The following is a 15,074-nucleotide window of genomic DNA, read 5'->3' as shown; positions in this document are numbered from 1 at the left end:
TCCATTTCTCAGAGAGAAGCAACTATTCTCAGCTGACCTCAACTCACAACAGCTCCCACTTGATCTTACCTCCTCTAATGGCTTTACTAGAATTACTCATTTTTGTAGCAATATAATCAGATTTAGTACATACACATGAAAACTTCATCTCCTGCTACTAACCCTAAAGTAAACTATTAGACTGAAAACCTAGTTTAGAATAAAACTGCAGATACTTTGGGAAAAAGTCTGTTTCAGCATTCAAACTGGTATTTTAAATTTTTGTCAATTTGGCAACTCATTTATTGAAAGAAAATGTTTTGAAACACTGATTTTGATATTTTAACTACTCCAGGAATGATTTTCAGGGGAAATAATACAAAAATAATAAAAAAATCTTTTCATTTTAGTTCTCATTCATTTTATATATTTAGATAGTTAATACCATAACTGAATTCAGACTTTATAAAATTATTTAATGAAATACTGGTTTTTCAGGTCATTAACAAGTGATGTGGGTTTTCTTCTTCTTTTAGAATATTTTTCCCAGCACTTGGGAGAGTATGAAAATGTTCTGTCTGTCTTGGAAGACTTAAACTTAACCATACTGAAGGCAATGGACAAAACGAAGAAAGTAAGTAAAAACTGAAATTTTCTTTACATTGTATATTTTGTTTATTTGAACATGTATCCAGTATTTTTTGTATCTAAGTAGAAGTTCTTGCAAATAGACATGTTTGTATCAAAAGTCCAGTAGGACAAGGCTTGCCAGAATGGTTCAGTCTCAAAGCTGGAAAGCTCTGTCTGCAAAGTATTACAGTTTGGATATAATCAATATTGTCTTAGTAAATGATCTGAAAAATGTTCTTCCAATTGTGGTACCAAGAGGTATTGTGGTGCCAAATGTGGGTATTATCAGCATATCAACATGTGGAAATAGTCTGAATTTGAAAAAATAATTGTGGTGGGTTGACCCTGGCTGGATGATCACTCCCCTCCTCCACCAGACAGGGGACAGAAAATATGATAAAGGCTCGTACATTGTGATAAGGACAGGGAGATCACTCAGCAATTACAGTCACAGGCAACACAGATTCAACTTGGGGAAAATTAATTTAATTTATTACCAATCAAATCAAAGTAGGATAGTAAGAAATAAAGCCAAATCATAAAAGCACTTAACCCCCACCCCTCCCTTCTTCCCAGGCTTAGCTTCACTCCCGATTTCTCTCCCTCCTCCCTCCAGCAGCGCAGGCGACAGGGAATGGGGCTGGGGTCAGTCCCTCACACGCTGGCCCTGCTGCTCCCACCCTCAGGGGGAGGCTCCTCACACTGCCCTGCTCCAGCCTGGGGTCCCTCCTGCTGGGTGCTGTCCTTCAGGCACAGCCGGCTCCAGCGTGGGTCCCCCGCGGGGTCACAGCCCGGCCAGCAGCCCTGCCCCAGCCTGGGCTCCTCTCCACGGGGCCACAGGCCCTGCCAGGAGCTGCTCCAGCGTGGGCTGCCCAGGGGGCCACAGCCTCCTTTGGGCACCCACCTGCTCTGGCGTGGGGTCCTCCACAGGCTGCAGGTGGATATCTGCTCCACCATGGACCTTCATGGGCTGCAGGGGACAGCCTGCCTCACCGTGGGCTTCACCATGGGCTGCAGGGGAACCTCTGCTCTGGCTCCTGGAGCACCCCCTGCCCTCCTGCACTGACCTGGGTGTCTGCAGGGCTGTTGCTCTCAATCTCACTCCTCTCTCTGGCTGCAAGGGCTGTTGCACAGCAACTTTTCCCCCTTCTTAAATACATTGTCCCAGAGGGACTACCGCTATCACTGATGGGCTCAGCCTTGGCCAGTGGTGGATCCATCTTGGAGCTGGCTGGCATTGGCTCTGTTGGACATCGGAGGAGCTTCTGGTAGTGCCTCACAGAAGCCACCCCTGTAGCCCCCTGCTACCAAAGCCTTGCCACGCAAACCCAACACAATTCCCCACCAAGAGCAACTAGAGTTTGGCTGGGCTATGGACTCCTAGACTTAAATGAAGGTCAACCATATTGTCCCCATCACTCCAAAATATCTCCATGTCTAGATATTTTTAACCCAACAGACTGGCAGATAACTGACTCCTGCGAGGTAATTGCAGCATAATTTCTGCGTACTTTGTTGCCCTCTGTGGTCTGAAAGGGCTGTCCACCCCAGCTTTCTTGAACTAAGCTTTTCTGTAGTCTGCCAGCCCTGCGCTATCTGAAAGTGAAAATACTGAGACGTCTATGGGAGAAAACATTCCGGTGCCTCAGCAGGTTCAAGAAACTTTGAAACCAGACTTCCTTGGACCATTCTGGGGCCGGATCCCAGCAGCCTAACCAAACTAAATAGCACCTGGAAAGACAGGAAGCCCTTAAGGGTGTAGGAGCGGTTCATGCCCTGTTGCTTTACGGGAAGGTGCTGAGCTAAAAATGCAGAGAGACAGATACAGCAAGGAGCATCTTTCAGCAGGTAAAAGGCTGAGCTGCATTTGCAAGCAACACCTTAATACAAAAAGCATCTTACTGGAGGATGCTAGGGGAGCTACAGTCCTTCTGTTTTGGTCTTTTGTTACTGGCCTTTTGTGTTTTAACCTTAAACAAGGAAGGGGAACGCATATCTGAAGATTTTTAGAGGGATTTGTGGCATTTGATATTTGATCATTTCTCTCCTTGGGATGGAGAGAGTCTGCATGAGTTACTTACACAGTAGTGTAAGGACAGATTAATCATTGGCGTCAGTTGTTGTTACTGTACCTGCCAGGCTGATATTTTCCTGATCAAAGTACAAGCTGGGATAGTTCTGTTTATCTTGTTTCTACTTCATCTTTATATGCAGGAAGCATTAACAATTAAAGACACAGCAAAACTTTACAAATGCATTGGAAGGCTTGTTTGTTTAAGCCTATTTTTTTCTGACTTTTTTTTTTATATTAAAACGCAGAAGTGTATTTAAATAAATATTTAATCTTTTTTATTACCCAAATAGACAATATTTTCAGCGAGCTGCATTTTTATTATATTATAAGTAGCTTGCAGTCACATATAAATACATTTAAACTTTGCAACCCAGAGCACAGTAATAAATTCTGTCATTGAATAATGACATAGATAAAAATAGACTAGTTTTTTTAAGGTGCTTGACATTTCCATTCTATTGATGTGTGAATACTGGAAATCAGAAACTTACAGACTAAAGAACACGTCTGAAGTTATCAGGCCATAAAGCTGCAATTTGTCAGCTATTCAGTAAGAAAAAGTTTTGCTCTATCATTTTTATTTCTGGTATAAAACAACCTGCTGCTGGTGGTGAACTATTCTGTACTCAGTAAACTAGCAAAGGTTGTTTAATCACCAAACATGTAATTTTCATGTGAAGCAAAGCTGAAAATATAGAAGTATTCAGGGGTTTAAACAGGCATCTAGTGGTATTTTAGAAAACCTGGGGTATTTGAGGATGTCCAAGACGTCTGCACGGGCCTGACAAATAGCACGCAGGACCTTTAGGAGACCCGGGAGCAGGATGAGACCTCCTTCTAGGGCAGCAGCTGGAAACCAGCTGGGTTTCTGTAGAGCACCAGACTCCAGTTTAGGTACTTGAATAACTCTGAGGTCTCTGAAGGGTTTTTCCCAGAGGAGCTGTCTCACAGAGGAAGAACTGATGATGGCTTACCCTGACCTGACAGTGCCTTTTTTATCAAAGCCATAACACCCATTTGAAGTTCCATTTTCTTTCTTTCACCAGCTGAAGAGCACTCCCCTCTCCTCCTGTCTCCTGCCTTCCCTTTTGCCAACTGCATGGCGTCATTTTACAGCCAGGATGTACCCTCATGTGTCCCCACTGTCACTGTCACCTGCACCGTGAAGGCTGGCAGCAGAGGCTTGCAGGGAAGCAGGGACCATTTTGGATTGTTTTAACCCCCCCCTGCTCCAGAGGGCAGTTTATACTGCAGTGTTGGTGACAGTCTAACCACAGCTGGCTGGTGGCCAAGCGACCATGCCAGGGGGATTTCAGGGTGGGACATGCTCCCTGCTCCGTGATTTCAGTGACTGCTGGCTTGAGCCTCACCTGACCTGTTAAGTCTGTCATGGATCTGACAATAGTCTTGACATACAGAGCACAAGCTCTTCAGTCACTGGAGTGACAGCTAAAGTTCAGACTGTCTGCACTGGCACAATGATGAAGTGGTGGGAACTGGGAATCCCTGAGCGAGCACCTGAGCCCAGCAGAGATGCTTCCTCAGTGTGGTTTCTTTTTCACTGCAGATGCAGAGTTTGTGTGGCACCCATGGAGGCCACCCTGTCAGCTGCCTCAGAAGTGACTTAAGGCCACTATACCTGTTGTAAAAGTAATCCAACCTCCAGCAGCAAAAAGCTTCGTATCTACGCTGTTTCTTAGGTTATATTGTTTATATGTATTAGATCGTACATTTTAATTTTATATAAATAATAATAGATTTTTTAAGTAAACTGAAACTGTCTTTTATAGCTAAGAGTGCTTATAAGACAAAATTTTGATCCAGTGAGTAAGACTAGAGCTTCACCCTGTATAATTTTATATCTGACGTGGAAATCCTGTAACTATAAAGCAACAGCAACCTCCTGGATGGATTCGGGCAGGACTATTGTACAGCTACTAGAAAGCATTTATGAACAGCAAAATGAAATATTAAAATCTAAAGTAAAGGGAACATCAAAATAACCAAGGACTGTCAGCACAGTAGAAAATTGTTTAAACAAATCTCGAAGATTCTCCCCTCAATGTGTTTTTCTGTCTCATCATCCTTATTTCATTGTTCTCATTCCATTTCTTTACATCTCTTATTCCTCACAAGTACAGCAAACCCTTTTTTCCATAGATAAAAGCCAGGCTTAGGATGGAAATGAAAAGCCTAAGTTTAGGATGAAAATGAAAGATAGTTTTTACTCAACAGAGCAATCAAGTTCTGGAATAGTCTTCCAAGCATTTGGGGGCGAACTGCTTTTTACATGTTGCTTGCAAAAACCTAGAAAGGGGAATGTGTAACACGCAACAGCAAGATGCTGGATTCAGTGACTGGGACAGCATGTGTCAGTCAGTTCTTTGCTCCTATGAAATCATTCATTTCTGTGCTTTGCTCAAAAACACCCAAAGCTAAGTGAAATTAATGCAGCTTCTTATTACTGGGAAACCTCTTGAATAGTCTAAAAATAGGAGCTGGTCAAATTAAAAAGATTATAGGAGCTGAAAGAGTAACACAGGGACATGCAATTTAGTTACTGATGGTGCATTTACAATAATTATGTAAATTAATGCACTCTGTGAGGTAGATACCCATTATAAACCAGAATACCTAGATCTTTTTAATAGCCCATTTGAGTAGTAGTAACAGCAGCGATTATGCAAATTATATTGCAAAACAAAATAACTGGGGAAAAGCTAGATAAGCATATGTCAACAATAGAGTTCCACAACTAACATGTGTTTGAGCAAAAAAGAAGTTTCAAGATTTTTTTTTGTTTTCACAAAATCCATGTTAAATTTTCTGACACCAGTTTTTGCATGTGATTAGAATTTATTAACATTTTTCACAGAATCAAGTCTTGTTCTCTTTGAAATAGCGATTTTTACAAATGCACCTTTCACAGTATGAACGTAATGAGTAGCTTGTGTGTAGGAGTAACGTAAGGCAGGTATTACTCAGTTTATCCTGATTATTAATTTTCATGCATTGGCTTTGAATTTACTTAATTTGTTCCTTTATGTTTATCACTACGTTTTTTTCAGTTCAGTGTCAAACAAAAATCATAGAATCACAGAAATATTCAGGTTGGAAAAGACTTCTCAAGATCAAATCCAACTGTAAATCTTAACACTCCCAAGTCCACAACTGAATCATGTCCCTAAGTGCCACATCTACATATTTTTTCAATACCTCCAGGGATGGTGTGTCAGCACTCCCTGGGCAGCCTGTTCTAATGTTTGACAATGCTCTCAGTGAAGAATTCTTTCCTTATATCCAGCTTAAACCTCCCATGGTGTAACTTGAGGCCATTTCCTCTTGTCCTGTCACTTGTTACATGGGCAAAGAGACCATCACCTGGCTGCCTACAGCCTCCTTCAGTGAGTTGCAGAGACCAATAAGGTCCCCCCTGAGACTCCTCCTCTTGTCCAGGCTGAACACCCCCAGCTCCCTCAGCTGCTTCTCACAAGACCTGTGCTCCAGACCCTTCACCAGCTCCGTTGCCCTTCTCTGGACACGCTCCAGCACCTCAATGTCCCTCTTGCAGCGAGGGGCCCAGACCTGAACCCAGGATTCGAGGTGCGGCCTCACAAGTGCCGAGTACAGGGGGACGATCACCGCCCTGGTCCTGCTGGCCACACAGTTTCTGATACAGGCCAGGATGCTGTGGGCCCCCTTGCCCCCCCGGGCACACTGCTGGCTCGTGCCCAGCCGGCCGTCAGCCAGCTCCCCCAGGCCCTTTTCCCCCAGGCAGCTTCCCAGCCGCTCTGCCCCAGCCTGCAGCGCTGCCTGGGGCTGCTGTGACCCAAGGGCAGGGCCCGGCACTGAGCCTGGTTGAACCTCCTACAACTGGGCTCGGCCCATCGGTCCAGCCTGCCCAGATCCCTCTGCAGAGCCTCCTGCCCTCCAGCAGAGCAACCCCCACCCTCAACTTGGTGTTGTCTGCCAACTCACTGAGGGTGCACTCGATCCCCTCATCCAGATCACTGATAAAGGTATTAAACAGGACTGGCCCCAGTACTGAGCCCTGGGGGACATCACTGTGACTGGTCACCAACTGGATATAGCTCCATTCACCACCACCCTTTGGGCTCAGCTGTCCAGGTAGTTTTTCACTCAGCAAAGAGTACGCTCATCCAAGCCATGAGCAGCCAGTTTCTCCAGGAGATGCTGTGGGAAAGTCTGTCAAAGTCTTTACTAAAGTCCAGGTAGGCAATATCCAAAGCCCCTTCCTCATCCACGAAGCAGGTCATCTTGTCATAGAAGATTAGGTTCGTCAAAATACCATAGCCATCTCCCATCTTGATGTTTTTAAGTGGATAAAATATCCAAATTCCATTGGAAATGAAAGGCCAGAGTAAAGAGTTACTAATTTTATTATTCATTATAAAGAAATAGAAATCTGTTCAGGATGAAGAGCACATAAAGTGCTTGAGCTGCAGTGGTACCATTCAGTACATTTTTTCTTTTGGCCATGGATGACTTGACCTAAATTCCTTGGGGGTTTGGGCTTTTTTTACAATTCCCTAATTTTTTATGAGACAGGCCAGCGGGTGGTTTGAATTGGAGTCTGGATCCTTTTTGTATAAATCCATGTAATCAACTGTTCAGCAGCTCCTTGCTGTAAATGCAGCTGAAGAGAGGAATGCTGGTGATAGTGTGAAATGTATCATGAGTTGTACCCTACTACAAGGCAGAGAGGACACTATGAATAAACAGCTATTTTTATCTAGGGACATTATTAAATGAAGTTTTAGAATTTCATTTCATAGGATTTTCTATCTATAAAATTTATTAAAGATTGTGACTTAGTGCAAATGAAGTCAAACACAGATAAATTCAAAAAGCTGCAAGTGATGAATTTTGAGCAGTTGTGCAATTCCAGAGATTCACCCCTTCCCTCTCTTCCTAGATCCTTATCAGAGTAATGAAAACTCTTGGGAACTTCTTTGATCTTTTTTGTGGAAGTCTTGTACCTACTGGGTCAGAAAGAGGCAATGTTCAAAATTTTGCTGGTAGCAGAGATGATGTGTTAAATAGAATTTAAAAAACCAAACAACCAACCCTTAATTAAGTTAATATCCATACCTTTAAACATAAAAATGTGTAGAAATAACTTCACAGCAGAAAAAATAAAATCATTTAACCTAGCCATGCTCCTGCAAATACCTGTGAAACCCACCAACAGCTTTGATGTTTTCCTTGTATCCTTACAGCCTTCTCCCAGGAGCAATGGCATTACACATATCCTTGCTACCTGCTGAGATAAAACAGTTTCTTGTCTCTAAGCTATGTGGTGCACTTAATAGCAATTAAATAGGAGTTACTTTTTATCTATGCATGAATTTTGTACATAATATTACTGCAATAAGAGTCTATGACTCCTTCAATAATGCCAGTAAAAGAAAAGTGATAGACTCTTCTGTTCTGATACACGCTGTTACAAGTGTGCGTCAATATTCTCCTATAATCGCCCATGGGTGCCCATTTTATTTCATTGCTCTTTATGTCAGCACTGCAAGTGTTTAGTAGGATTGTCGCTGTTCCAATTCCCTAGGCGGAATTTAAACATGTAATTTATTCCAAATATAATACTTCAATAAACTTGTAAAGCTTGTGCCACACTCTAAAACTGAAGTTGAATCTATTTAATAGCTTAGCAGGTAGTACCTTTACTCAGTCTTACAGTGAGGGTGCTGTAAAAGTTGCATTTGTGTGAAGTCAACACAGTGCGCATCTCTGGATCTGGCTTCTGATGAAATTATGATTTTATTCTGACCCTGTTCTGATTCTGTCCTACAGTCTGCAGAATTAGATCTTACGGATTGAAATTGAAAAGCCTTGATTTCTTTTTCATTTTAGTAGTTATTCTGACTTATTTTTTATCCTCAATTTAAAGTTGTAAACCAGAGTGTTGTTCCACTAATGTAGGACCTAAACACACAGGGCAGGAGACATTCCATAATCAAGGGAAATTTAAATAGATTATTCCTTGCTGAGTTTTACTCGATGATAACTACTTTTCATTTGTCTTGAGGGTATTTTCTGTAAGGATAAGCATAAATAATTTTTATAAAATCATTTTCATATGAGATATAAAACAGGAAAAAGAAATTGGCAGAGTAATATAACACTAATAACTAACTACTATAATGTTACAAATAAAGTACAATAAAGTTATAAAGTGTTATATAACAAACTACTAGATAGCGAAATAGCAATATAGAGAGGGGGGCAAGGGGACTAGATTTGTTCAACCTGGAGAAAAGGCTGAGTGAGGGAATATGTAAATGTATTATCTAAAGAAGGGTTATACAGAAGACAAAACAACACTGTCTTTTTCAGGGGCACATAGCAAAAGCACAGGAGGCAACAGGTACAGTTTGTGGAAGGGAAAATGCTGACTAGACATTTGGAAAATAACTTCGAGCACAGAGAGTGCAACAGTGGACCAGAGAGAGAGCGTAATCTCCATCCTTGGAGTTATTCCAAACTCAGCACAGTCCCCGTGCAGCCTGAACAAGTTTTGAAGTTGGCCCTGCTCTAAACAGGAGGCTGGACTAGATGACAGCCAGACATCCTTTCCCACTAAGTCTGTGGAGCTCTTGCCCGAGCTCCACCCATTCTGAGAGATTTCAGAGTTATTTTTTGTCCCAACCAAGATTAGTTTGCTTGCCCCAAGTAAGCAAACACAGGTATCTCCCTCCTTCCCCATCTGAAGGAGCTAGTTTTCTGTTCAGTGGATCAGCATGGTGTCCCGTCACCCCAGGGGAGATCATCAGGGCTGGCCCCAGGGCTCGAGAGGGTCAAGAGAGTTGCTGAACCTGTGGTAGCCCTGAAATGTGGATTCCCTTAGGAGGTACCTAAGGTCTGCCTCCTCAGCCTTTATAAAAGGAGAACCTCTTCTGCAGCTTTTAAGATAGCCGTAAGCCAGTTTTAAAGGCCATGGTGACCTTTTCTGCAGGGAAATTGCTAATTGTGTATTTTCAGTTGCATTAATGGAAACTCCTATCTTAGCTGCTCACAAAGGTCACAGTCATCTCTTGATGAGGAAGATGTGGAAAATTACCCTCGTTCACTCACACTCAGTAAAACTAACAAACGTAATATGTTAACACAGACTTACTTCATCTGGACTGCCCAAACTGCTGTGCAGTATAATGTATATGCTAATGAATGGTAATTTACAGCTAATGAAATTAAAGAAACGGACCATTTTTCTAGTTTACACACAGATGCTATCAGCGGGTGTCATTATTAATTGGTGTCAGTATACTGACAATACAAATGCTAGGCATGCCAGTTAAGCTGATTCTACCATAGTATATATTTAATAAATTTATATACTTTTTTTAATTCATAATTAACATTTTCTTTCTTCTAGTGTGATCTTGTACCAGTGTGCCTTTAGTAAAATGCAAATGAAGGCACTTTTCTGTAGGAAGTAGCGTGGTGAAACAATAACAAAGCATGGCTGTAATTCCTCATTGCTGAGAGATGGAGTTGAGGTTTAAGTTGAATTGTAACAGACAATCTTTTTTCCTCCATAACTTAAATTATAATAATGCTGACAATTGTATATGTTGAATACCTTCCTCTAGGATCTTTGAATAATTTTAGAAGGACTGGTAGGAGTAGTTATCTTTCAGTGGGCAGGAGTCAAAGTTGCCCAACATTGCTGTAAGCTCAGGACTGCTGGCCTCAGAGCCATTACTAAAAGAAAAATACTGAGTAGTCATTTGCCCAGCTGGCTGCATTAAGAAGGTTAAGTAATTCTGCATAGAAGAGTTGTAAACACCAACATTTGGGTAAAATATACATAAGGAAAAAATCTTTGATAATTCCAGACTCCCACAGATTGTTAGCATGCTGCCTGCCTAGCCCATCATTACAAAAAAGCTCTGTGTACCTGATAAGGTAACTCCAAGCCATATTTAAAGATCACAAGGACCTGTTCCACAGGGAAGCCTTTAAATGTAGAACTTATGGGAGAACAGGGCGGGAAGAGAAAAAGACTAAATCCTGGTGCAGTGCACAAACCTGAAGTAGCTCTGATGAAAAAAAACCCCACCTCAATAACTTTCAGATGCAGGAAAGCATTTCTGAAGAAGCCAAAAAGCAGCAAGCCTCAGACAGTAGCAAGTATTACACAGCTAACGTTTATATGATACCCCCCATTAGCAAGGACCCACCTGAACGGTTTGCAAAATGAAACAGCATTGATGTACTGTTTAAGTTGTAATTCAGCATGCCAGTATCAGATTTACCATGATTATGAGCAGGAAGCTATATGGAGGTATCTATAGCATTAACTTTTTGGATGCCCAGAATTTTAAAACACTTTGATTATTTTCCTCTTGTGAGGTTGCTTTGGTATTCAAAAACTTACAAGAAATGGTCAGTTCTGTACCGTTTTGTTCACTTACTTCCAAGACCACTGGCAAAAGCTGAAAAATTAAAATATAACCTGGATTTCTACTCCAGGGTTTTACTTAGCTGCCCATGCTACACAGATTCACACACATTGTTCTAACATGCCACAGAGAATCAAAATTTTTGGAAATTAATTGATCTTTTTAGGTGCACCAAAGTTTCAAATCAGTTACAATGGAGACAATTTAGAAGGAAAAAAACCAGCTTTCCTATTGCATACTAAGATTTAGTAATCATAAAGGTTGCCATAAATGTTATTTATAGGACTGATGTGAGTCTCTCAAAAGGTGAGCTACTCAAAAGGTAGACAGCCAACCTCCCATGAGTACCTATTTTAAAAATGTGTAAATAAGAAATTATTTGTCAGAGAGTGGCTCTCACCTGATTAATCTGAAGACAGAAGAAGTAAATATAGATGACCATAAAGCTCCTATGTAATTAATTTCTGGTGATTTATGGGTCGTTTAACATCTGAGGTTTCTGTAGCAGAAGTCTTCCAAGAAGAACTAACAATAACATGCATACATTGTGAATAAATTGCTCTTATTAGAGAGCAAAATGCTTTTAAAGTTATTATCTTAGATCTTCTATTTTATGTTTAGATTTCAAAACATCCCATATTTATGTTCTGATTGCAAACACATACTTGCAAGAATTCTAAGTCAAAAAGGCATTTCAGCTGTAATTCACACTGGGAAGAACAGGGAAGAGCTTAAAAATACCCATATGCATTGCCAAAAATACTCAAATGGGTTCTCGGCTAGAGGAGGCAGCAACACCATTCAAATGACAAATTTTCTTTAAAGCTTGGAGATAACAGACCATCTATCTTCAGATGCAGTGACCAGAGAAATCTTATTCAATGCACCTCATATTTTATGAAACCGTTTTAGATGGAATGGTACCCAAAGGCTTCCAAGATCAGCTTAGTGGGTTTTCTGCACACATAAACACTCTAGAGCATATGAAAAATGGATACCAGCATACTTTCATCCAAGTAGGAGGCAACAAATTAATTCAGACTTTGAGACGGAAGTGCATTTTCCTTCTCTGTTCCTGATGGGAGCTATACACAGTAAGCAGAGGCTCTAGGGGTCTGCTCTATCCTCTTTATTAAATTTATTAACGAGAAAAAAGCAAAGAGGAAGTTTATATTATTGTGTAGGTGACCCCCCTCATACAGCATTACCTGCATGTCACTGGGGTTTGTAGATCTGGGATTGCCAGAAAAGTTACAAGTTGACTCGATCCATGGAAATATGAATCATTGGGCCAGGGAGAGAGCAGGTATAAGAATTTTTCTGAAATTATCTACACAAAATAGGCATAAATATTTTCGAACACATAAAATATATTGGAAATGTTGTTACACAAAGAACCATTACAGACTGCTAAATATAGGTGCAAACTTTTGTAATAACCAAGCTCCAACTCAAAGAACATTTAGACATGCATTTCATGTAATTGTGAAATATACAGATACATGGTTTCAAAAATAATTAAACAAGTTAAAGGAACAAGCATCAGTCAAAGACTGTAAAATTCAGGAGGCAGTCTCTGTGGCACAGGCAGTCCGTCAGTCAAACTGCTGGTGGAGTTTTCCAGGGGGAGTATCACTAAGCACGTGCTCTGCTCAAAGGCTGTTCCCGTAATCACCGTCAAGAGACAGGGCAGACGTCTTTTCACAAGAGTGGATGGGAATAAAAACTTTAAATTGATTTCTGCATTTGTCAATACGCGCTGGCTTTTCCACACTTAAGAAGTAATGTGGTACTGCCATCAACTGGAGTTAAGAAATCTAAGAAAAAGATGTTTTTTTGAGTAGAATCTATGCTGTGCCACTGTGTACCTGGGCCTCTCTCAGCTTGGGTGGGATCAGTGTCTACACCTGGAAATTCAGAGGACTTTTTGTCCAGAAACATGAAGGTTGCTTACTCAGTTTGCATGTATAAACATGAGAACATCCAAACTGCTTCCTTTCTGAATTAAGTCTAAATCTCTCCTGGCATATTTCTAACTTAGTAGGCAAATCCTTACCGTTTGTTTTTTGGTGTTTGGTTGTTTTTTTTTCCCCTCGTGATTTTCAGGGCTATCAGGAAGCTTCTAATTTGGAGCAGTTTGTGACTCGCTTTCTTTTGAAGGAAACACTGAACCAGCTTCAGTCCCTCCAGAACTCCCTGGAGTGTGCCATGGAAACCACGGAGGAGCAGTCTCGGCAGGAGAGGTGAGAAAACCTGTCCAGCTGCAGTGAAGGGGGTGAAGAGTCAGGTCACTGTGAACCTCCAAGGCCATTCTACATTTCACTCAGCAACCTGTTGTAGGGAGTAACAGCAGAAACAAGGATACACTTTTTGTTCCATATAGGAACTTACTAACAGTTTTCCTGAAATTGAATACAGACAGGTTCCAATCTGATCCTGTGGTCACTGCATGTAGAAGGACCTTTTTGTCACATCCTAGGCTTTGCTCCTTTGACTTCTTTTTAAATCCATTGACTAATATCAAATGCAAAACCCAGACCACTGCAATGTGAAGAGCTCTGAAATTACTAAGATGACTGACTGTCTCCTTGTCTATTTCTTCCAGCTTTATTTTTTTTTTTTTTTTCATTTCTGGTTGCACAACTGTCTGAATGTTAAGAGGAGAAATACTCAGGCTCTTGCTTGTTACAGCTTCTTCCTAGAACACAGGGTCATAATCTTGGCTAACATCTAACTCTATCCACTCTCAGTCACCTGGGTAACTTATATCCATCAAGGGTTTAGCTGAATTTAATACCATGATGTCATAGGTGAGGGTTTGTAGGATCAAGGATCAAAACATTTTTGAAAGGTACTTGGCTTTATGGATTTGTTTTCCTTAGTATGGTATCGTTAAAGATGATGGGGAAAGTGAAATACAAACTCTAGTGTTTCATGAACAAATAAGATCTTAACATTTCATATGTTTTAAAATGCATTGCTTTTTCATTCTTTCTTTTGGAAATGTTATTTTCTTGTTTGTTTTGCTGTTGGTTTTGAGCTCTCTGAAGTTCATGAATAATACACTGGGGGTTTGCGCCAGCAGCTTGACCACAGGAATCAAGCAGGTTTTGAAAGGCTGAGTGTGCACTGAGTGTGCACAGTATCTATCTATCTATCTATTATTTATTTATACACACACCCGCACACCCCTACCTTCATTCATGCCTACGTCTTTCCAGGCTCACCAGACAACTGATCGGAGAGAAAGAAGTACTGAATGGCCTGTTCAGAGCTGGAGCCTAACTTAGATGCTCTTACGTGCTCTGGAGTAATCACTGACTTCTTCTCTGACTTGCCTTTTAGGACAGACTCTAGAAATGCAATCTTGAAAGACCATCTGAATGCCTCAGACTACATGGTTGGGTGTATAGAATGGGGTAATATGAACATCCCTTTTGCTGCCAGCTTTCCCGTCTGCGTTGACTGGTAGGGTATTGTGGAGACTTCCTTCTCTGGTGATATCAGTACAGTTGTCCAGAAGTATCCTCTTGGATGGGAATCTGGTTTATGGCTAAGAAAATGAGAGAGAGTTGTGACGCTGTTATGCCAAATACCATCTTCCCCATTTTTTGAGGTAGCAATGGAAAAGCCAAGCAAACTTAGTACTTTAACTACAGCTATTTTTGAGAAAATAGTTCCTAGTGCAGATGCCCCAGTTCCTATGTAAAATCATCTTCAGTTATGTTTAACAACTCAGGGGCAAACTGTCCGAATCAAAATACCATCAAGACACTCCTAAAGTAATTTAAGAGTGCTCACAGTGGGGAACTGCCATGATTTGGCTTACTGTGAAGGGATCTTATGCTGCAGAAAATACCATCTTAAAACATCCCCTTAACATATTGTTTGAGCTTTTGGTGACCCTTCATTCTGTGCTTCAAGAGACCTGATAGCTTTCCAAAGCAGTGACC

At 41.1% G+C, this 15,074-nt stretch overlaps 1 protein-coding gene across 3 annotated transcripts in view; it reads left to right on the top strand.

Moving 5' to 3' along the window:
• NECAB1 (N-terminal EF-hand calcium binding protein 1) overlaps nt 1-15,074 on the top strand; it is a 69,136-nt gene that overhangs the window by 34,824 nt on the left and 19,238 nt on the right. For all 3 annotated transcript variants that reach the window (XM_027777752.2, XM_055798269.1, XM_055798268.1), the window contains 2 exons: nt 516-613; nt 13,228-13,364. In XM_027777752.2, coding sequence (XP_027633553.1) covers nt 516-613; nt 13,228-13,364 — 235 coding nt within the window. The remainder of the gene's footprint in view (nt 1-515; nt 614-13,227; nt 13,365-15,074) is intronic.

Source organism: Falco peregrinus, chromosome 3, assembly GCF_023634155.1.
Source record: "Falco peregrinus isolate bFalPer1 chromosome 3, bFalPer1.pri, whole genome shotgun sequence".
NCBI lineage: Eukaryota > Metazoa > Chordata > Aves > Falconiformes > Falconidae > Falco > Falco peregrinus.
Note: the sequence above shows the minus strand (reverse complement) of the source record. Positions and strands in the feature narration are given on the sequence as shown.